General features: G+C 42.2%; 1 protein-coding gene across 1 annotated transcript in view; it reads right to left on the reverse strand.

The window, feature by feature from the left end:
- BRICD5 (BRICHOS domain containing 5) overlaps positions 1 to 25,074 on the reverse strand; it is a 530,375-nt gene that overhangs the window by 210,976 nt on the left and 294,325 nt on the right. Inside the window, exon 4 of the mRNA XM_069646484.1 lies at positions 610 to 709. Within this exon, the coding sequence (XP_069502585.1) occupies positions 610 to 709 (100 nt within the window). The remainder of the gene's footprint in view (positions 1 to 609; positions 710 to 25,074) is intronic.

The following is a 25,074-nucleotide window of genomic DNA, read 5'->3' on the forward strand; positions in this document are numbered from 1 at the left end:
TGGAGGTTCAAGGTTTTATTGAAAAGGTAGGTTTTGCTGAGTAACTTAAAGTGAGACAGGAATATTGATGGGTGGCAAGAAGGCATTCAATAACTCGCCAGTCGAGCGGCTAAAGAGATTGTGACTGGGCTTGAATCCAGGAGTCTCATGGGGCAACTGGGACGTGAATCGAGAGAATAGAGTTACATGTAGACTTGATCTGCTGTGCAGATTGTTATGAGTGTTGTAAGACTCAGAGGAATCCTGTAAGAGTTGGAAAATGTTGGAACACACGGTAAAGCAGGAGCATTAAGTGTAGAGATTGCTGGTTGGGTGGGTGTGTGAAAAACAAGTGGTTTCATGCCATGAGGTGATAAATAGACTGGGGAAAGACAATATAGCAGGCTAGATTTAAAGTGACTGGAGGGTGCAATAGACCAGTAGAAAGTGATAAAGGGTGGATATGATCACTGTACACTGAGTCATGTGATTTAAAAATGTGTAGGGGTTAGAATTATGGAGGGAACATGGCATTGCTCTAAAAAATGTTTCTTGGGGCCAGGCTTTTTCTGGAACCTTGAAGCAGTGTGAATGATTTTCCAGCCAGGATGGCAAACCTTACCCAATGACCCGAGATGTTTACACTTGTTTTGATGTTTTCAACGTCGCGAGACTCCATCTTCCGCAGGAAGCAGGCTTTCTCCTCTGCTGGCTTATAGCATACAAGGCTCTGTGAGGTAGAAAGTGAGATGAGGGTGAGCGACAGAGATCCCATAATTATGCACTGTGACACCCTCGCCCTGCCTCTAACCCCCTGCCACCTCGCCCCAGGTACAAGCACACAGCAGTTGCAAGAGATCTGACTTCTGCGTGCATTCTCAGACATTTTCAGGGGTGTACTGGGAAACAATAGTGCTCCTGGAATATTTTTTCAGAGTGGCCCCATATTACACCATGCAAGCAAACCAAACCCAACCCCTTTAGGTTGGCTTTGGGAAGTTCTCCCAGAAGAATGTTTGGAAGAAATGGGTCGAACTAGGAAAATAAAATGTTAAAGAACATTTATTCCTACATAGGGGATTTAAGGTAGTTAAGTATAACAAAAAAGAGACATATAACGTGTTAAGAGTGAGGAATAACAAACTGGAAGGTTTATAGCAAATAACACATTATTTACTTCAAAGGGATGTGGGGGATGAGGAGAGATGGATGGGAGGAAGGGGTCTGGTGCGAGGAAGAGAGGGGGGTTAGAGGAGCATAGCACCAGGTTATGACCCTGTGAATAGGGCCTCTTCTCAACCTGGGGCAGAATGCTCACTAAAACAAAGGTCAGGACCATCACTGTCACAGATTTGTGAAGTTGGAGTTTGGTGGTCCTCAGTCCCTGCCAAAATCCGCACATGTGCTGAAAATATCAACCCTAGTGCCACTCTGTCCCTGAATCCATCTGAATGCAGTCGTTGGCAAACCAGCACCACAACCCAACAGTGACAAGGACCCCAGAAAAGCAGAAAACTCACCATCCAAGCAGATACATAACTTTCCAGCCCACAGTACAAGAGAGAAACAGGTTAGTAGATTGAAGGAGAGCAGTAGAGGTGTGGAGTGAGTGGTAATAGTAGGACAGATGGAGTAGTAAAAGCAAAGGGTAGAGGCGAGGTTTAGAGGTGTGTATGTCAACAGAGGGAAGTGCAGAGAGGGAGAGTATTAGCATTGGGAATAGTAGTAGTAGTGCAGGGAGAGTAGTAGTTGTACAGAGATGGTAGAGTAGTAGTCAAGTGGAGTAAGGAGAGGAGGATTGTGAGAAAGTAGGTAGCAACATCAGAAGGCAGGGGTAGGTGGGAGAAGAAGAGAGACGGAAACATCAGAGAGATAGAGGAGAAAGACATGGGGAGGAGAAGAGGTGGGTGGCGTCGGACAAAGGCAGAGAGTAGTAAGCAGATATAGAGAGTTTGAAGCTCTAACAGCACACATGTACCATCCTCCAGTACTAACACCATCAATAGTGCAGGTCCATGTCGGAAGGGAGAGAGAGAGAAGGGAGATTAGAAAGCCAGCGTATTATAGACCCATTCTTAGTTGCACTTAGCTATTAGGCAGTCGGGGCTAGTGTCAGTATCACTAGCCAGAGTTTAAGGATGTCTGGGGAAGGGAGGGAGTCCCATGGTAGGCAAGAGAGAGAGGGCCAACCCCAGTGTCACTTTCCAAACCCCTTTTCCTGCCGGTGCCTTTTCGATCCTACAATGACCTGTCTCTGTCCTGATAAATCTCCTTATTTCACGAATCAACCAACACCTTTGCTACATTTGTTAATAAATCCCTTGAAACATCCCTGAGACTCAGTGACTTTTTCAGGCAATCTGTGACACAGGGCACCCCCACACAAAAGAGGCTCATGGTGCAGCAGCCCACCAGGAAATCTCCACCATTGGACATTTTCACCAGCCTTTATAATCAGACCAACTGCAGGTGCTATGAATATCACCATGATTACAAAATCTCAAACCAGCTGCAGGTGCTCCGATTGCCTTTCTGAGTTCAAGAACATAACAGACACTTCAAGGCTGAGAGCAAATGCATCTTCTGAATTGTTTTATTTGAGAAGTAGTAGGTTCCCTGATGACCCCGTGTGCAATCACAGAAATGCTAGATCTCTGTGTTCTCTCCTGGCAAATCACAAAGCAGAAGCATGAGATGATAACTATTCTCTTAATGAATCTATTATTGACAGAATGTTTTGAAGTCAGACCTAGACAGTTGTATATTAAGCCATCCTTTACTCCTGCTCTCTTTCTTTACCAACTAGATGGGAATGTCTGACTCTACAGTCAGGACTGGAAAGCTTCTCTAAATAATAGCGTCACTTTCAATATTGTGGTATTGGGCTCCAAGTGAGGTAATTTTTCTGTGAATTGGAGCTCAACCTGTTCATGTATATCACCAAGCATCAACTCCCAGTTCCTACTTGTCTACCTTTTATTTGGTCTCAGGGAACCTTTCTCCTGGTATTGCCACACCTTTTGGGCAGTGCCCTTTTTCATTGCTGTGTACACCTTTTCTCAAAGAAATAAGTTTCTAGAAGAAATCCGTCTATTTATCCTATTTTTTCAAAAACAAGTGCCCCACTCTGCTATGCACGTCGATGACCAGAGAAGTTAAGCAGTGTACTGGATGCAGTAAGGAGTTCTCAGTGTCTCACTCTGACCAAGCCTGACTGTCTTGCAAAATTACATCTAGTGAGTTCCTCTAATGTATGTGGTGGAAATATGAGGTCACTGAGAAATAGTCCCATGTCCAAGATGAAGAAATGTCCTGTTCCATAGGCCACTTTGGACTTTAAACAAGAATGAGGATCATCTTATCTTTCAATAAAGGGGTATTCGGGAGCAGACTTGGTTCCTGAGTCGGGAAAGTCTCTTGCTATCAGTGAGATGGTCACCATCTTTGTTCTGGGGTCTCCTATTACATACTTAGGAGTGGAGTTGGACACACTAATTGTACGTACGTACGAGTCTCTCTTGGGGAGAAATGCACTGAGTCACAAGGTGTGGCAAAAGGTAATGGATTTCATCTGAGCCTATTAGCATCTATGGTTTAGAGGCTTGTTCGAATTTTGACCCATCAAACTTGTTTATTGTTCCACCACAAGCATATTCTACTATTCCTGTGAGGATTGTAATTGCTCCAGACCCTGACCTGAAGTATCTCTGAATTTGGGTTATTCTTCTTAATAAAATTTAAGAAACGAAGATTTCTTATGGTAATTGTTTACAATAATACTCTGTAGGTAGGGTATTCATCTTCTCTTCCTTCTGCCCAGCCAATTACTATTGAAACAGGGACATCTCCCATGCTGCACATGTCGAGTTGAGAAGACTCATCTCATAGTTCTACATATACAGGAATACAAATGAGCTAAGCCAATAACAGACACAGTCATACGGTATATTTTGCAGACTATTTTTAACAGTCTTGCTGACTGACCATGAGAAAATACCCGATACTGGTGGCACATCTTCCTTTTGAGGCATCCATTTAGATCCAGCCCCTCAGAAGATAGCTATGGTGCAGGTTGACACTGATTCTCCTGCAACGTAGGATGAATCAGAACCAGTCCATCTAGATCGACAGCTCTCTGGTGCAATCCAAAAACCAATGCAGGCCATGAACATTATGCAGCTCCAAAGACCTTTATTGTCAGGATAATTTTGAACACTTTCCTTAACATCTCCAGAAAAGCCTCTTTTATCTGAAGAGACGTCCATCATGGAACAAGCTATTCTAATCTGGATGAGTTCTCTATTTCAAAGGTTTTAGATTCCTAATATAGATTCCCAAAGATGAGTCCTCCGTTCTTTCAGGAAATGTTTCATCCCAGACACTGGTTGTTTCTGCACCATAAGTAAAGGAATCGCAAGGGAAGAAGTCCTTTTTGATTGCTTACTCTGCATTGAGCCAAATTAATATTGCTTTAGCTCCAGTAGGTTATGGAACAGCCTCCCTGCCTCCCTTAAACTTGAGGAGAAACATCTCCAGTTCCGGAAACACCTCAAAACCTCTCATTGCTTCTGCTTTCTCTCCTCCTCTCTCCCGCTGACCGCCTGAATGTAACCGGATCTGCACTGGATCACCTGGACACCCTCTGATCTCGGACCCAGGTCCCTCCCCCACCACTCTCTCACATCTGCACTGCCTGCCGGCAACCCCCGCACTTGGGGACTGTTTCTGTATCCCTACAGACCCCCTACCAGAACTTGACGCTTGCTGTCTGCACCTCCTTGCACTTGCCACTTGCTGGTCGTTACTTTCACTTATTGTTATTTATCTATGCCCATGTACTGCACTGTCCCTTACCCCCTTCCCATGCACTTGCGCGATCTGAATGACACCTGGCCTAGTAGGATCGTTGTCTGTCCTCCCTCTGTTCCCCCTCCCTTGCCTCGTCGCGCCTTGAAACCCTTGTGTATAGGCGCATTATAAATGCCTTATTTTATCATATCATAATCTCCAAAACTGGGATACTCTGGATACATTCTCAGATATTCTTCCTCCTAAAGCAGCAGAAGAATGTCACTATTATCATTTGGTAAACATGTTGTCCACCAGTAGTTATGGTGCATAAGGACCCTAGAGATACTGTTGTCAAGGGGATTATTTTTTTATTTTTTATTATTTGGTTGGTCGATAAAAATCAACCTTTCAAATATACATACAGAATTATAAACATCATTTGACAGATTACAAGTATACAATTTACAATTGAATCAATGGATGATTACATTTCTTACATAAAATCATATTAAAATTACATGAACTTATATAGAAATTATTTCAACAGAAATACAATCACTAAAGGGCTTAGTTATGCTGCTTTGGTGGTTTGGGAAATATAGAGTCTAGGTATTGAACTATCGCAATGCGGACAGCTAATTTCGTACTTGTAAAAAGACAATACCATATTTCATCTGGCTCCATATAGCAGTGTTTAACAATAAGATTCTTAAAAAACATGTCTTGCTTATCCTTTAACCCGGGACAAGCTATGATACAGTGTTGAAGTGTCTCTCTCTCTCTGTTAGATTTTTACAGAATCGACAATAATTTTATTCAGGTAATATTTGATTTCTTCTTGTCATCACATCTTGCGTTGGCCATAAATTTAACCTAAATCGTAGATACTGTGTGCTTATGTATGGAGACAGACACTTAAGCAAATAGTCAGCCATTACTCGACATTTTTTATGGCCGAACAGTAGGGTGTTAAAATTCTTATATGTGAAGCAGCAGCTTCGATTCATGATCCAGTCATGCTAATAGATTTTTATCTTAGCACGATCAGGATTTTGAATTAGCAGAGCTAAATCAACCGCTGCATCAGTCAATGCATTTGCAGTGTACTTAAGCCATTTTTTAGGAAACATATGCTGCGCAGTTAGTAAATATTGTGCTGCTGCTCCCAAAATATTCAAAGCATTAAGGCCCAGCAGGTGCTTTTCTTAGAAAAGCACACATTTTCCACACCAAGTGGGCATGGAGGGATATCAACCCTACTTCAAACCGTATCAGTGGGAGAGGCGTACAGTTGGGAAGGCATAGAATTAGTTTCCAAAAGCGGGATTCAAGTTTATCCCACCACTATTGACCTTTAGGGATATTAGCTTCTGCTCCATAGGTCAGAGTCAGGATCACCTTTTGTTGATAGAATAGAGTGGTATGTTTAAGTGAACATTTTGCAAATTTCCCTGTTATTATTTTGGCTTGTGAAATTATGGTCTGCAGTTTACATTTCAATTCTATCTCATTTGCATCGAGATTCATAGAGTCAGTTATAGTGATACCTAAGTACTTGTATTGGGTGACCTTAGCAAATTCCACATTTTGCAGTTTCCACTTATAGAGCCTCTACTTAGCTCTGGAGTTTGGTCTGCAGACCATGACTTGCGTCTTGTCTATATTTATCACAAGATTATTTTTCCTTACATAAATATCAAGTACTTTTAACATATTTTGTAAGCCAACTGGTGTTTGAGATAATAGCACGAGATCATCGGCGTATAATAGATAACAGATTTTCTGTTCACCCAATCTTGGTGGATCACTTACCACTTTTAGAAAAGATTTACCCATGTCTAATATAAACATGTTAAATATAGTGGATGCCAGGATGCAACCCTGCTTGAGGCCACGATGTGTTGAGAATGTCGAAGAGAGATGTCCGTCTGTTGTCAATCTGACTTGCATTGTTGTTTTAGTATGTAGGAGCAAGATAAGCGTACAAAGTGATTGAGGGCAATTATAGGAGATTCATTTATGATACAAAAGAGAGCGGTCGATGGAGTCAAACGCGACTCAAAAATCAATGAACGCTAAATATAGCAGTTGATTTCAAGCTGCAAAATCAGATTTGATCATGTTTAAAGTGATAATATTAGGAACTTTGCCCAGACCAATAACAAAGCCAGATTGGTACAGATCTCTTAACTGGGCTCTTTGAGTCCATTCATTGAAGTCCCTTAGTATTAATCGGGAGAATATTTTCCCGGGAGCATCCAGAAGTGCTATGGGTCTGTAGCTCGTTGGGAGCTGCCGGCCGCCCTTTTTATAAATGGGGAAAATAATGGAATTTCTCCAAGAAGGCGGTAGTGATTGTGTTTTACTTATTGCAGTGAAGATGTTAAACAATATGTTAGCCCAGATTTCTGGATGCTTTTTCAAAGTTTGATTTGATAGGCCATCTGGGCCACAAGCTCTGGAACTACTCGCCTTCTTAATATAAAGTCGCACATCATCCAGATCAAATTTAACAGAAAGTTCTCTGGGTGCCTCGAGAGATTCAAGGCCCAAGCAACCTTCAGGAATAGAGTAGAGCCCAGAGAAATGCTGAATCCAGTTCTGCTCCATAACACCATTAGCTTGCATGACAATTTGTGGTCCTTGTAAAGCCTGATTTAGTAAGGACCGTGTCTTGGCAATGTTTTTGGTCTGAAGCACTCTTAACATTTTTGCTCCATATCCCTGATATAACTCAGCCCGTCTGGATCGAAGCCACTTCTTATACCTAGTTCGGAGGCGAGCTAAAATAGCTGCTCTCACCGATAAGGGTTGTTTTAAGGCTTCTCGTTTTTGAGATCTAAACAATGTTTTTGCATTCTCACATCCTGGTTGTAAACATGTAGCTTGGGAAGTTGGTTTTTACAACTAGTGGACTTCGAAGGTTTATTTTGAAAGAGTCACATCATATCATAGTACACAACATTATGCAAGTTACCTCCTACATTTTTTCTATTCAATTCAGACAGTAATTGATTGAAATTCTCCAACGACTCTTCCTACCACAATAGCCTATTATGGCCAGTGTTCAATGTGAGAAAGCCCTGTTGGTGAGAGCTCCCAATAGATGGATTGCTGTTGGGTATGACCCATTTGGTTGTTAATTGGTCATGGTCACTTGTATTTGATTCAAAAATACAGAAATCCAAGATTAATGAGAAAAGAGTGGCATTAACATAGATATAATCAATCGTGGAATGACTCACTCCCCTTCGCCATGTTGGGTGTGGGAGAATATCTGATTTAAATGCTCCGTTAAGCCTACACAAGATATGTGATTTCATGAGATGATACCATTTTAGCAATCTGCTCTTGTTGATTGCCAATTTCTCAGTTATACAATTAAGATTTAAATCACCTGCAATTAATGTATAAGAGACTGCAGGCTCGAGAGTAATCAACTTAAACAATTCATTCAGATCTTTAAAGAAGCAAGGATCAGATATTCCCACTGGGTTCCAGTACAAATTAATCAAAGCACATTTAATATCGTATACTTTTATCAATTGCATATAGATGTTTGGGTTAGCCCAGTGCTCAGATTTTAAATCTGAATCCCGTTTTATTGCAGTAAGTAGACCAGAAATTGGTCTTCCTCGGTTTGTTTTACTGGCAGGATTCAAATAGATGTCATAGTTGTCCCATATCGGGACCTTTGTAAGCCACGTCTCTTGCAATAGTATGACATTGAAACCATCCAGCGAATTTTCATTGTTGTTTAACAGATGCTTAAAACACCTGGTGTTCCAGCTAAGCAAGGAAACCTCCACATCAGTAATGGCTACGTCTAGTTAATTGGAGGATCCAAGGCATTTGCAAACACACACATTTTGATTTCTCATGGACGAATTTCTGTTAGATGCGGGAAAGGGATCTAGTCCCTTGTTTTCCAGTTCTAGCTTTGGGCTATTAGGGGAAGTTGACAAAGGAGCCTTTATTGAAATTTCATACCCCAGTGAATGTAGATGGTTTTTTGCCAACCATATAGTGTTTTGAATTACTTGTGAGTTCATCCAAATTCTAACAGAGTTCAACCTAGAGACATTTAGAAATTCCACTAATGCAATGTCAGTAGAGACAATGTCCTCAAGTCGAGGAATATCTGAGAATATGGCCAGGACAGATCGTCGATTTAAGTCATACTGCTTGCATGGACTTGGTCTGCATGCCAGATTTAAGTAATGTGCGACAGGCCGTTTTAGGTGCTGTGAGATCTTTTTGTCATTTTTGAGTATAGACTCCCCTTGTTTATTCAGAGAGCTACTAAAGGGCATGCTTATTTCCTTGTTGGTGACTAGCACAGAACAGTTATTAAAAAGAAATCCCTTCTTTTATGATATTCAAAACCCAATGGTCCTGGACAATGGATGAGTGTTTATGGGGAAAAAGCCAAAATCCTTCCTCCAAAATGATTGCATGCTCCTTGATTGAAAAAGGAACCTCTCTGGCTCAATGGGAATGGGGAGCATTTTTTTCTGGTGCCCGTAAATGGCAATTAATGACCTGGTAATTGCCCATTCACGGGCGCCGGAAAAAAAGGAAACCGGCGGCAACCCTGCCTGTTATACCGGCACGGCTACCCCCGGTATTGTAATGAGCCCGAATTTCAACCTGTTTTGTTGAATGTAGAAACCCATGAACATTGTTGAAAATAACTCAAATTGGTGTTCTTGCTTACTTTTGGGAAGGGTCGGTTCTGGCAGTTAAAAATCTGGATTTTGAACAAAATCTTTTCTTTTGTTTGGATGTTGAAGTAGTAGGTGGACTATTTTTAGACACCTGTCTAGCTAGCTATGGAGCATTAAAAGATTGAGAAGGCTAATGCATACCTAATTTTGAAGTTGTAAGCTGTTACTAAATACATTTTAGACATTTGTAAGTCGAAGGAGAAAACAGTTTTGCCATTGAAAGGTAAATCCAAGGCTTTGTCCTGGATATCGTAATGTAGAGATGACATTGCTACATAGGATTGTCTGCACACATAAACCAGATTATTAATCCCCCGAAGTACCTGGAAGTACCTCTTTGCCTCGCTCGCTGCTTGTCGTGGATATTTACTACAACTTTGACCTGCATCTACTCCTCACATGTGGATAATAGCTGTTGTAGTGCTAAATATCAGAAGCCCCGCCCCTTTAGGGCGTGAAGGAGTTAAAATTGTGCCCGCGCGCACACAAGGCGAAGTACCTGGAATTACCTCTTTGCCTCGCTCGTTGCTTGTCGTGGATATTTGCTACAACTTCGACCTGCATCTACTATTCACAGTATATCTATCACAGATAACAGCAGAGACTCAAGATATTAATATGGGCCGTGTCATCTTGTTATTTATATTCACATCCTTTTCTTTTCTGGTTAGTGTGGATAATCGCTGTTGTACGGCTAAATATCAGAATCCCTGCCCCTTTAGGGCGTGAAGGAGTTAAAATTGTGCACCAAGTACCTGGAAGTACCTCTTTGCCGCGAAGTTGCGACGAGGCGGCGGAGAGGTACGTCTCCATTTACTTCCTGTTAAGCTCCGTTGTCTCGTTTCACTATGTTGCAGTTCAAGGTGCCTACCTTGAAAATAGGCATGCCTGTTATACATAGTCCATCGGAAAGAGCGTCTAGACAAAGGTCACAGTCGCTTGGCTCACGGAAATGACCTTTGAATCACTCGACGTTCACACCAACTGAGAAACGAACATGTAAAGCTGCAAAATTTGGCCCTAAACAAGGTCCATCGCCTGACATATGCAAATATTGTAAAGAGGCTCAACCTGCGACTGCCCCGATGTCAAATGCAGTAAATTTGTCAATCTCTAACATGATGCCTCAATCACTGTTTCCGACGGCTTTGGACAAAAGTCAGTCACCTATGAGAACACTTGATAAGTGCCCTAATGCTTCTCCACAAATTTCCATAGATGAAACCCTGGCATACCCTGCAACTGCCCAAAAGGAGAGGGCAGAGGGTATAAGAGATGCACTTAATTCCTCATTGACTGATAGTGCCCTATTGCAGAATGCCCCTACTGCTGAAACGGGCAAAATTAACATACCGTGCACAAATGTCCCGCCAGATGTAGCCATACTTGATTTGGATTTGAGTGTCTCTCGATTTTCGGCTCACCGCCTGTCTCTAAAGCTTTCAGGTTCGCCCATTCTGTTTGATGAAAATGGGCAATCGAACTCTGAATCGGTGGCCTCATTTTATGCGCCAACACCGCAGAGAGCGAATGGTCCCATATTGGACCTCTCCACCCCACTGCAAATGGACTCTGCCTCGAAATTACTACAAATAACATTGAATGCCATGAATTTGACAGTACACTCATTGAGTAAATTATATGAGTCTCTTGATATAAAATTAACATCCCAATCCACTCAAATTGAAAAAAATGTTGTTATGGCAAGAAGAAACGGGTATTTTGTTGAGCCAGAAGTCGAGAAAAGTTCAGGCTGAATCTAATGTGAGTATTGTGTGTGCTACAGTTTCCTGCCAAACCTCACCATGTGTAGATAGTCAAACAAATGTGCTTGATGTAGCACCATTGCAAATACATCCCAAATTGTGTTTTCCGGTACCTTTGCATGATGGAATTATTTACGAAAAAGCCCGCCCAACCTAGGGTTGATGACAACATGACCCCCTCCACACACCTGTGGCGTTGGGAGTTTCTAAAAATACACAAACAATCTTTGCGAACCCTTCCAAATAGAAATCCCGAGTACCTCCACAGATGAAGTTGCCCAAAATTCAAAAAGATGTGAAGAAAAACTTCTCAACAAAAACGAAACAATTTTTTCAATCTATAAAACTACCTAACAAAAGTTCTGTAATAGCTTTTAATGCTGTCTCAAAAAAATATCAGCTACAAGCTCAAGCTAGAGCTAGTCATTATTCGTTTACCATGAATAAGGAGATAATCCCCTATGCCCCATTGGATGAATTAGTTGAAGCTGTTTCTGCTCGAGAATTAGTTAACAGTAGTTCTAATGAAACATATGCATCTAGAAAGGACCTCTCCATCAAACCTGCTTGTAACCCATCTGCGAACCTAGATTCCATTTACCTACATCGTCTGGAAATTAGGAGAGCGGTGGATGCCTACATGGCTGGCCATCCCCTACTCCCAATAGTGGGGAGGTCAATTACACATGAAGGTCTCTCTGTGAAACTGGGACAAGTTTGTAAGGAAAGGAAACAAACTGATAGACAAGTTCTGCCGAATAAAGGGGTGTTAGAATCGAGGCCCAGTGCCCCGCCAGCTGATGCTGACGGTGGAACTATGAAGGCTGACCTACACTCTCTGGAACTTCTGCAAAAGATTCAATAGCGATCAAGAGAGCTTATGCTAGAGATCAAGACAGGCAACCAATTCAATTCCTGCTTCTTCATTGTGCTCAAGAAGCAGGGGAAGGGGAACATGGAGTTTATTCTAGATCTGTAATACCTGAACCCATGTCTTCAAGTGAACACTGACTATATGGCAACCCTGGCACACATTCCTGAGGTTTTGCAAGTAGACAACTGGTTAAACTCAGTGGATCTCCAGGATGCCAGCCTTCACATCCCCGTTGGGAAAGAGCATTCACAATTGAAGGTCAGCAGTGCCTTTACAAGTTTCTACCTCTTGGATGAAAGCATGCCTTAAGGGTGTTTGTAAAGGTACTCCTGTGGTAACTACTCATCTGTGAATACTATTTTTTAAAGATTTTGTTTTAACATTTTGTGCCAGATTAATTCTGTTTCTAAGAACTGCAATAATTGCTTTTGCTATAACTCAACTTAATGGTACTCAATTTATTGACCACGAAGGATGAAGGACTGAGTCACCTAGGTCAGGGATCTGAACTTGCGCAGTGCAGATTGGCCCCATGAAAAAGGCGAGTGCTTAACCTGTGAGCTATTATGTGGATGGAAATTCCCAGTTTACTGTACCTGGGCAACTGGTTCATCAAAGCCCCATCACTTGGTCACAATTGGACCAGGATTCAACTGAAATACAGGATTGTCCCCAGCCTGGAGTTTTCAATAAATCAAATGAAATCCCAGTTCATGCACAGTGAAACATCAGCCTGGTGGTTCCAGAGGCTCATGGATCTTATGACTTCATGTATTCATGTGGTACCACTTGCCAGATCAAGGACAAGACCTCTGCTGGTGCATTATGGCAGCATTAGAATCAGCTATTTGAACCAGAATACAAATAGATACGTATCTCTCGATCAGTTCAGAATTCCGTTCAGCGGTGGGTACAAGATGAGATGAAAATCCTCTAAGATATTCATTATTCCATCCTCTTTCTCCTCAAATCATAATGATGACAGATTCCCGCCTCTTCAATTGTGGAACTAATTTCCATCATATGCAAATTGACAGTCTATGACCAATCCAAGAAATAAAGCACCATATTAAACATCTGGAATTGAAAGCCTATTTTTTGGATTTCATCTCTTTCCTCCTTCTCAAGCCTGAAAAGCATGCTCAAGTTCTTATGGACAACACAGGAGCAGGGTTTTATTTGAACAAACAAGCAAGCAAATAATCTCATTCCTGTTTTCTTCTTACAAAACAACTATGGGGTTGGGCCCTTTAGAACCAGGTTTTTTCTATGACCTCACACCGTTCGAGGAAGACAGCTATGGATGCAGACTCCGTAAGCAGGCTTCAGCATGTTCCACACAAATGGGAGATGAACTGGGAGACTAGTTATACATAGGTGAGGAACCTGAGGGCATCCTCCCATCTACTCCTCTCAGGTGGCCAGGGAAAGGCCATTGCTTTTGGATCCTGATCCTGGGGTGGATTTGCGATGCAAGGATTACCTAAGTGGTCCTAAGAGAGTGGGAAGTGGGTGTCCTCAGGTGAGACATGGTATCCTGCTTTCCCATAATGGAATTAGTCCTCCCCTCCCCCTGGGAGTATTGTCCTTCTTCATAAGGTATTGTAAGTCGTTATCCCTTCCACAGACACCCACTGTTCCACAATCATATGCCATTAAGATAAGGGCGAGGAAGAGGCAACTAGGAGTGATGCACACTTCTAGTCAATGTCACCACTATTGTACTGAGACGAGGAAGATGACTGTGGAGGGTCAGACATGTCCAGTTCATTGGTACAATTGTGGCCAGGCAAAGAACTCGTACCTGTAACTCGTTGACAGGACACAGGTGCTTAAAAGGAGAGCCCAGCAGCATGCAGAGGGGAACCTTTCTGGTGAGAAGGACGCAGCTGTGAGGCGAGGAGCATGCTAGAGAGGGGCCGATAGAGGGGACGTTGGGAATTGCAGAGGGGTGAGAGAGGCACTATGACCCGAACGGGCTTTGAGAAGGTCAGAGCCCCTGCAATCCCCTATGCCACACACGTGGCATTGGGCAACACAGAAGACTTCGAAGTACTGTGGACTGCTGCCATGACGTGCACCGGTGGTGAGTGCTGCTCGCTGGAGCTCCCAGCGCATACCCGGGAGTGAAGTGGAAGTCGGAGAACAGAAGGAAGATGCCTGGAGGAGCAGACAAGCCCCGGGGAGTGCGAGACAGGAACACTCATATTGGGGCACTCCAGGTGTGGGGATTGGACATTTGCTGGTATCGAACAAACCAAAACGTATAAGAATGGGGTTTGAAACATGAATGAAAGAACATTGAATTATGAGCATGTTGCCAAGTATTCTGTAAAATACAACATGTATACCACAGAATATGTTTATTACTGACAAAGGTGCAAAGTGGAAAACCTGTGTTGGTCAAGAAAAGCCAAGCACATAAAGTGCCAAGGGTTATCAGTTACGTGACCTGTAATGGGTGGACCGTGTGTTCCGACAACTGCGCCTAGACCGAGTAGCCTGACTTGGGAAAGACCCAAGAGAAGCCAAGAGACAAAGGCTCTGTGGTATAAGTGTTGAAGTAAAAGGAAAGCATCTGTTCGAGCTGTTACAAAGTCTAAAGGCTTATAAAGTGAGACTGGAAGTATTATTGAAAGTCAAGAGACTTGAACTGTGTTCAACTTGTGGCAAGTAACCCCAAGATATCCTGGAATTGTGTTAAACTTGGGAGTATAATCCAGAACATATACTGGAATTGTATTGCACTTGGGGAAGCGAACCCCAAGCCTTTTTGTGGAACTATTTGAACTTGGGGGAGAGGAAGGTGAAACAAACCAGAGCTGGAAGAAGCTCAGAATGTTATTTTGGCCACTGTTTCTTTTGGAGCTGACATCCCTGCACATTGTTTCTTTAGGTAGGGAAACCCCACCTTATCATAGGGCAAGTTGGGCCATACTTCATCCTGACATTTAAAATAAAAAATACTTTTGTTAAGAAAAGTGAATCTGTTGACTGTGTCTTGCTTCATGATGCCTTCACACATGTAAGATGGATCTACCATGCATCAGTTTTGTCAGATCTTTTGGAACTGGGATTTCCCCAGAGACCTCTGTGTGAAGTAGTTCAATTCCCAATGGCAGCAGTAATCTTCGCACCACGGCATAGGGGAACCTTCTCTAAGGGATACTCTATTTTTAGTCTGGTTATGGTAATTCCTCCAAGAATTGCCTCCATTAACTCATAAAAGATTGCAGAAGTCCATAGCACATTAGTGATTATGATAGCTCTGGCCTGGACTCGCCAGATATGCTTTCAGAACTCACCATTCTATTGAATGGCAAATAGCAGATCCTTCATCAGATTCTGAATCTCTTAATTCATCAGGAGTCCTTAGTTCTTCACCCCTCCCATTGCATAATGGGTGGGCCGGGTACCAAAAAAGCTAGCTTATGCAAAATTGTGTGATTCAGAGGAGAACCCTAGCATAAGGTGCAGGGCCAGGATAGAACCGAGACGAGCATAGACTTAAGAATTTTTCACTGGGCTCTCCGGAAATCAAACCATGAAAGCATCACTGGATGATCTCTTACCATTAATTATGTGCTTAACTTACAAGTAGAGGTATCATGATGGAAACACTAACCTTTACCCTTTTTCAGTTTACTTGAATGGTACCTAGGAATGTATTTATCAGTGAGAAATTGGTTGTTAAGTGATATTTTGATGGTTTATTACACCTTTTTCTGCCACTTAGTCACGCACTGCGTTATGCCTGTGCTGCATACCTGACACTTCAAAACAGTTGACCTGCTATGCGGACACAGGAAGCCAACCCAACGTACCTAGGAGGTGATAACCTAGGTACGCTGGACTGACTCCCTGTACCACAGTCAAGCTTTCCCTTGATTTGCGTGCTACTGACATGCAATTTGACCCAGTCTACCAAAAGAGGGGTAATGAGCGCATGAGGTACCATTCCTGTCGGACTTCCCCTCATCTTTCAACTGGCTAAGCTTGGGAGTTTCTAATGAAAGGCAATGGTGTCTAAATTCCTGCTACACGTATATGATTTATGCAACCAAGTGCCTAGTGATACAAATACTATAGCACCTTGCATAGACAGGTAAACAATGAAAGCGCTATACTCTTGAAGAGTACTTCGCACTTTTGCAACTTAACCTGGGCCTTTTAAGCAAAAGCCCTCATTGTAATCTTGCACTGAACATTAAAACAAGCACCAAGCAATAACTGGAAAACAATTCATTTTAATTCCTTCCAAAAAGGGATCCATACAGTGACTTGCAGGGTATGCTTCTTCCTGCACTCTGTACACAGTAAAAACGAGTGGTAAAGCGATAATATGTGCCACCTAAAATCGCACATAGAAATTTGTGACAGGGCTTGCATCAGCTGAAGTGACACTAGTAAGAGATTCATGCAACAACAATATAAATTGGGTGAACACATTTTACGGATTAGGGGTGTGACAATTCAATTTGGACAGGGTAGGGTGTCAGAAGCCTTGCTTCACAGGATTACATTGCACAGGCAGCTGTCCATCACTGCCCATCACTGCCCATCAAATAAAGTGTTTTGGGGGACTTCTATCAAGAAGGCATACAAATGGCCAGCAGCCTCTATTCAGCAGACTGGAAGGCAAGCAGATGGGAGGACGGCTGTGCTGATGGGGAGAAGCAGTCCTAATGACTCTGTCCTTCCATGACAGACTCTCAGGGGTGTTTCTGCTAAAAGAACAGGGAACACTCACTAAGTGATCTGCTGGGTATAGGCTCTTGAATTGATCAATGGCCCATACAATGTCCAATATGTTCCAATCTAGAAATGTGCTCTAGTATTTAAAGGTTGAACTGAATGCAACGATTGTCATTAGCATTATTTTGTGTTAGATTTTTAAGCATTATGAACCTGCATTTCTGAATAGAGCACATGTCTGAAATGGAGAGGGGTGCTTCCAATTTCCATTGCTGAAGCTTTGGGTCTATTAGATTAATTATTTAGTGAATGTATTTGCCTTACACGTTGAATGCTTTAGCATTATTCTGCATTGCTGGTTTTCATTGCTGATGCTTTGGTTTTATTAGGTTCACTGGTAAATGGAACTGCCTTATAAGGCATGCTCTTTGGAGATAGCTTTCTTTAGCATTGGGTTTAGCATTGTGAACGGGATATATGCTTTAGGATCGACTCACCATATTGGATAGACAAGCGTTTTGCAAGCATCCTGGTGTTTTGACTTTACCATGACTTGGTAATACCAAAAGGTTGTGATTAGCCCATTGTGGGAGTTCGTCAGAGAGCAGCTACTTGTGTCTTAATATGGAAGGCTGGCTTTTATTTTTTAGCACCTCCTCTGAAAGTGATGAGAAAGGTATATGCTCAATAATTGTGGTTGATGCACTGATAAATGTTTCAACTGTATTAGAAAAGATTTGACTTTGACTTGTGGCAATTTTCTTAAAGAGTAGGCTGGGAAGTGACTTTCATTTTCATAATAAAATGTATTCAAATACAGTGTTAATAGTCGGTGCATTTATTGAGTCCATACTCATTTCTACCAATGCTGAAATGGCAAGTTGACATGCCATTTTATTCTGCTGCTGCTGTTTTCACTCAATGCACTGCACCGTAAGTGAGGTATCACATTGAGAGCCTTGTCATCTGACAGTGCCCATTTAGGGTTGAATGTGCTTAAGGTGGGATAGAGAGTTTAACGGGTAGTCATATGAGAAATAATGTTAACAGGACACATGTACTCACAAAATAAATAATTAGTTGTGAGAATAGAAAGGGGGGAGAGAGGGAAAAACTAGCATACTGAGCAGTTAAGAACTGGCAGGGAATCCCAGAGAATGCTAGAGCAGAAGGACAAGAACCAAGGATAGTAGAGGGAGTAAAGTGAAGGGAGTGACAGGAGGACATTGGAGCAGGGACTGCCAGGCAAGGAAAACAAGAAAGCAGAAAGGGGGAATAGGAACAGGCGAACCAGGGGAATGTGGAGGGCAGAGGTAGAAGAACACTACCGACATGGAGCGATACTACGCAAGGACCAAGGTTCTCGGGTTGTGTAAATACTGAAACCAGCCCGGGAAACAAACGTCACTGCATGGTTGCCATGGCTCTCCACAAGCGTGCCTTGCATCGTGCATGCGCAGAGACCTAATGCTGGTCTCCCATGCATGGGGGTTTTCAGGCAAGATGACGGCACCCAGTGTTTGGGCACGGCGGTCCGCCATGCATTGTTGTGGTCTGCCCAACCTCCAGCGGCGATACATATGCTAGGGACCACCTCCTTGCAGATAAGTGTGTGTGTAAGCATGGCCTGAGAGTTGGAACTGGGTGGGTGATGACGTGTGGGTCTGGGCGCTGACCGGTAAGTGGAGCTGAGCCAGTGTGGGTGCGAGTGACGCACTTAAGTCTCAATTTCCTCCCTGGAACTTAAATACAGTTCCTGCTTCTATTATACCCAGACCTTTTTTGAGCCTTTAGCATCCTGTGACTTAGAACTGTGTCTTGGAAATTGTGTTACTGATAGCTATTTCTTCTGCCAGGCACACTGGGAATTTCAAGATTTACCTCTGGGAAGGTCCCTGCTTCATTTTCCATAGAGACAAAAGGCCTTAGTTTGTTTTTGTGTGTTAAAGGAATTCAACCACAAATCAGTAAAATCAGCCTAGGCCCGTGCTTCTTCAGCTGAACCAACATTCCACAATCTAGATGTTTTCAGGGGCCTCAAAGTCTACCTACGTAGGACTAAATCTTTCAGAAAATCTGATCATCTTTCTGTCACATATAATGGACTTTCTCCTGGTATTAAGGCAGCTAGGCCTGTTATTTCCAGAAGGACAGTCTCTTGTATTTCAAAATCAGAGGGTTCAGATTCCTCAGGAGCTTCAAACCCATTCCTTCAAAGTTAAGGCGGCATCAGTCACCATTCAAAGACACGTGGCTATCTGCAGCTTTGTGGGCAACATTTGCTTCTTGTAAGTATTGTAATGCATCGCAGAGCACTGGATGACTCTTCCAGGACTGGTGTCACATTTGACCAGGACATCTTGCACAACCTCTTTGCTTGACCCTGGTCAGGGCATATCCTGACATCCTGCAAACCCCTTTTTGCTCTCTAATATCAGATTCCCAACCAATTGTGAAGGAGGGAGAGCAAGATATACGAGTAAGGAAAAACAAGCTTCCTGCATTCCTGGTGATTATGGTACTCTTAGTCAGGGGTGGACTGTCCTACAGTGAACTCTGGAGATTTCCCTGTGGGCCTCTGCACCATCGTTTTTTTTTTGTCAGGTAACCTATTTTAGGTCCACATTTTCTCAAAGAAGGGTTGGGCTTGCTGAAAATGTGTAATATGTGGCCAACTTTGAAAACTATTTCCGGGCTCTTTTGATTCCCAGTATACCCCTGCTCTTAGTCCTTGTTCTATCTCATTCCAATGCTCTCTTAGCCAATCCCCTCACTGCATATGATGTGCTACAACCTTGCCTGCAGGGAAAAATATGCAGGCACTGGAACGTGATGGTTGGTGACTCACTGGTGGTAGGCATGGTCTCAGAAGATGAAGTAATCCCCACACTGGGAGCGCAGAATCTTTTGGCGAACCTTTTTGGTCATGCCTTTGGGTGCAGACATTCCCAAGAAGTTGTAAAGGAGACAAACACCAAGAGTACAAGAATCACTCTGATGGTCTTTTTTTACTTTATTCCGCATCTAAGCACATTACCAATCAAATAAATAATGAAGTCTTCCAACACTGAAATGCTGATCGAACATACCATTGTAATTGAAATTCATTGACTGAAGAGATTTTGGGGAGACCACACAAAAATTATCCTTTTTTGGTTAAAAATGAAGTGAAAACTGGAAGTCAGTCTCACTTGCTCTCGGCAAATAACCTTGGCTTGACCACACAATTCTGCTCTCAAAAGACCCTACTGATCTCCGGATGAACACTATATGCGACAATGAATATCGGAATTAGTAACAACTTTGGAACCTTTGGGTTTTCCGTGTTACGGGCCTTGCCTTGCTGGACGCATCCTACGTTTAGTTTAAACCTGCAGCTGCCATGCCTGTGTGCCTCAATGAAGCAAGGTCCACCACCCCAACCCCAGATCCACTGAGCCACATCAGGTTAGTGGATCAACAGAAGGATGTGGTGAATGACATGGCTCACAATACCACCCCCACTGAAAGAAACGTAGGCAAACGACACAAAAAACAATATAGCATACAGCCTATCACTATACTTCTGCGGAAAATGCTGCAAATTGGAAACCTACCCAAGTTTAGAAAGGAATACACCGTACCATATCGAGGTACAGCACATTATCCCTGCAGTTCCAAGGGAGAAGAGTTCCAAAGAAACCATTTCAGAGCTTTGAAATATCCACTAGTACTTTCCAGAAAAGCAAGGTCAATAATACACATGGTTGGAGTGAAAAGGGCTGAATACAATGCAAGGAAAGCTACGTTAGCACCCAGGGAATTTACCAATACATGGATCTGGGTTGAAAGGACAAGTCATAGGTGGGGTCATGTGTAGCACTCATGTGAAGAGGCAGCAGGTTGTGAGAATATACCCACTCTATTTAAAAAAATAAGTACAAGTTTCCCATTCTTTTGAGTGCCTGTAGAGCAAAAATCAAATGTAGAATGCATACACAAAAAACAAAAGCTTACTTATGGAGAACAGGTGCGCTTACAAGTATATTTTAAGAAAAATAAGAAATAATTTTTACAAACATTTTTTACAGAAATTTTTTAGAAATTATACATTTGGTAGAATGATATATTAAAGCATTGGCTCTTAAGAAGCACGCCTACAGTATACCATTATCTGCATTAGTGCAAAACAAGTCTCAGCGAGTTTACTGAAAATTTTGTTTAATTTCAAAATGTGATTTAAGCAAGCAATATTGTGATCTCAGGAAATAAATTGTTTCATGGAATTAGTCTCAAAAAATGGGCCTCATTCCAAGTATGGCGGTCTGGGAATAAGGGTGGCGGTAGCAATGTACCAGCACCCATTCCAAACCGCCATACTACAAAGATGTCGGTAAGGGCCACGGATCTCCCAGCAGGCCTGACCTGCCCGGAGTTCAGGTCCCTACCGGCATGGTTGTCACGAAGCAACAGTGCCAGTGCTTCTGTGTCCCCATTTCCGTGAGGTCCTATGGGACTCAGTGAAAATGGGGCTGGCGCCAAACTAATGTGTAACTTGTAAAATGTTTTGTAATGTTTTTCAATTTATTTAGATTTTTAAACACCATGAGATAAACAGTCCCATAAGAATGATATACAATCAATTATATACATTGCAAATAGTTTACCCCAGCACCACCATATACTATACACTGTGTCTATTAATGTAACAGAACAAACAACGTAGACAACACAAAAAGATACCACACAAACACAATCAAACATATCACAAACATAAACCCGCCAATCCGCACTACGCACCAACAGCATATACCAACGATCAACTTCCCTTCTCACTTTTTGCTCATAACTTGCACTCAGCCATATAAGTCATTAAAGGGTCCCCAAGATTCCAGATATATTCCCTCCCGATTTTGTTTCCTCATCCTATAATTTTCATATCTGGAAAGTGTTTGCAAATCTGTCACCCAGTTTTCAAGTAAAGGCTTTTTCCTCGTTTTCCACACGCTTAAGATATTCTTCGTCGCCACCCGAAGTGCTCTATCAATCCAGCCTGATCGGTCACAGGAAACTTCACTTCTACCCTGGATTGAAAGCAGAATAACAGTAGAAGGGAACTTCAGAAACCTCACACCCATCAAGCCTATTCAACACTTCCCTCCAGAAATCGACAACCCACAGACAGTCCCATGACATATGCAGAAAGGTGCCTCTTCCCCCACCACATCCCCAGCATGACTCATTATCAATCATACCCAGCCCAAACATCCTGACCAGGGTTCCGTTTAGGCGACCTAGGATTCTCTGATGTGTATAAAGTAGTTTTAGGTCCATTTTCACTTTCATAGTTACTCTACACAACCCTTCGCACTAGTTTGTCGTTACATTTCTATCCAGCTCTTCTATCCAGGCATGCCCCCATTTTTCCCTCTAAGCTAAATACAAGCTGTCTGTCGGCATCATCGTGAGATAGGTCAACAGCATACGTGTCAAACAGGTCACAGGCCTCGGGCCTTTTTCCCATGAGAGTGTTCAGCATCTTCTGTCTCTCTGGCATCAGCACCTCTAAGTTCTTATATCTCCTAAATTCTCTTTTGTTTAGTCCATATTTATGAACGAGAACTGTAAATTGCTCAATTTTACCATCCTGCCATACATCTTTAACCTTCATAATACCCCTATTAACCCAGATTAGACATATTAACGTTCTATTATCTATTTGTAAAACTGGGTTATGCCAGATAGATGCTACATAGTGCATATAAAGACTCTGACTACAGTCTTTGATCCATGATTCAAGTGCAGTTTCGGTAGCACAAATAGACAGCAATCTAGCTGGTAATCTGGGCATTTTACCAATTGAGTACAAGCTATCTAGGTAATATGGTGAACACTTCTCCCTCTGTATTACCATCTACAACGGCTCGGGCCCATTTGTATTCGTAAAGTAATTGGCAGACTTTTTCAAAAAGAAACCTTTATTTATTTAAATTTTCATAACACGCCACACACCTGTAGGTCTCAGGGCGCACAACACATACAAAAGATAAATCAGAAGAAGAACATGGAGGAGAGGTTCAATTTATGCAAGGTTGAAAAGATGAGTCTTAACTTTTTTTCCTGAAGTCCGACAGCGAAGCCGTCTTTTTCAATCAGGAGGGAGTGTATTCCACGCCAAGGGTGCCTGGACATTAAATGAGGTACTGGCAAAACGTTTCAGTTTGAATTTAGGTTGTTGGAGTCTAGCCTGATCGGCTGATCAAAGCGAACGGCCAGGTTGGTTGTCCCTGGTACGTTTGCAAAACGTTTTCCAATATCGGATAACCCAAACCACCGTCTCTTACACTTCTAACCATAATATGCTTTGGAATTTTTGGTCTTTTCCTAGTACCCCTGGAGGAATCCCTGAAAAACGTTGTCAATACGCTTAAGCATAAGCTTGGGGAAGTTCAGTGGAAGGGAGGGATAATATATAATACTTTGGGAAGAAGCAACATCTTAATAGCATTCATTTTTGCCCAGACACTTAAGGTTACACATTCTAATTTTCAGACATCCTGTTGAAGTACCTCTATCAACTTATTCGTATTAAACTCAACTACCTTTTTCACTTCACGAACTAGATAGATCCCTAGGTATTTCACACTAGAATTGACCTGCTGACAATTCCAATTTGACAGTCCACTACATACAGACGATTCTTTAAGCGGAAAAACCACAGACTTGCCCCCCAATTAATTTTGTGTCCCGAAAGTCGACCGACTTCCTCAAATAAGATTTTCAGTAAAGTCCCCCCTCATTTGGGTTTGCCAGAATTACTGTCATGTCATCTGGATAGGAAAGCACTTTAACCTCTCTGTCCCCTACTAGTAGACCATGAATGCTAGACTCCTGCCTAATATAGGCTGCTAAGGGCTCCAATGCTAGATTGAAAAGAAAAGGTGACAATGGACACCACTATCTAGTACCCCTAAATAACGGGAATGATGTAGAACTTCCTCATTCACCCCTATTCTAGCAGTAATATGTGATTGAGAGACCCAAACCCCATTAAAGCAACGTAAAATTAAAGAGTGTCCAATTAACCCAATCCCATGCTCTTTCAGCATCCATAAATATTAATATTACGTGTTCCACTTCACCCTTTGGAAGCCCCATAATATCTATGATTGTCCTGGTATTATCATACCCATACCTCTGTCTCATGAATCCAACCTGTGAGTGGTCTGTTAGTTCTCCCATAAATGTGTCTAATCTATTAGCCAGAATACATGTGAACAGCTTAGAGTCTACGCTAAGCAATGAGATTGGGTGATAATTACTGCACTTAGTTCTATCCTTTCCCAGCTTTGGTATCAACGTGACCATAGCCTCCCTCATGGACGGACACAAAATGCCATCCATCATGAAGCTGTTAAATAATCCACATAGAATTGGAGCAAGTTCAGAACTAAACGATCTGTAAAATACTACAGGTAATCCACCAATACAGGGTGATTTCCCAAAAATAAGATGATTTATAGCCATCAACACCTCTGCAACATTAATCAGGGGCATCCAGCAAATCTCTACTCTTACTGGGCAAACAAGGAATGTTCACATTCTCGAAGAAACGAGTTAGATCCAACCAAGAGGGATAGAGCTCTTCCTTGTATAGAGTTGCAAAAAATGATTGGAAACACTCACAAATGTATTTCCTTTTGACCACTGTTTCTCCTGAATCATTATCTATCTTGTAGACATATAACCTCTCCACCATGCCTTTTCATTTATTTGCCATAAATCGACCCCCATGGTCTCCATCTTCCCAATATTTTTAAGAACAAATATTCCCCTCTCTGCCTGTGAATCCATTTGGCATTTAAGTGTCTCCCTAGCCCTATCCATCTTCAATGTGTCTACTCTATTCCTTGATAACTCATATTGCCTTTGTAATTCTCCAAGGGCACTCTCTATTCTCTTTAAGTCTTTTAACCCTGACTTCCTTATCCGCGATGTCCAGTTCATCAATTCTCCACAAATAGAAGCCTTGAAGTTATCCCAAACTATCAGAGAATATGATGATGCATTATTCTCCTCAAAGAATAACATAATTAAATGTTTCAAAGCCTCATCATCATTCACAACAAATAGCTTGAGACGCCATCTAAGGAAGTCACACCTTCGATTATCCATGTTCAACTTCATGCTACTAAGAGAATGATCTGATAAACCTCATTCCCGTATGTCCACATGAATCATTTTCTCCACTAATCTGTCTGAG

Source organism: Ambystoma mexicanum, chromosome 2q (assembly GCF_040938575.1).
Source record: "Ambystoma mexicanum isolate Mex_15411 chromosome 2q, UKY_AmexF1_1, whole genome shotgun sequence".
Taxonomy (NCBI): domain Eukaryota; kingdom Metazoa; phylum Chordata; class Amphibia; order Caudata; family Ambystomatidae; genus Ambystoma; species Ambystoma mexicanum.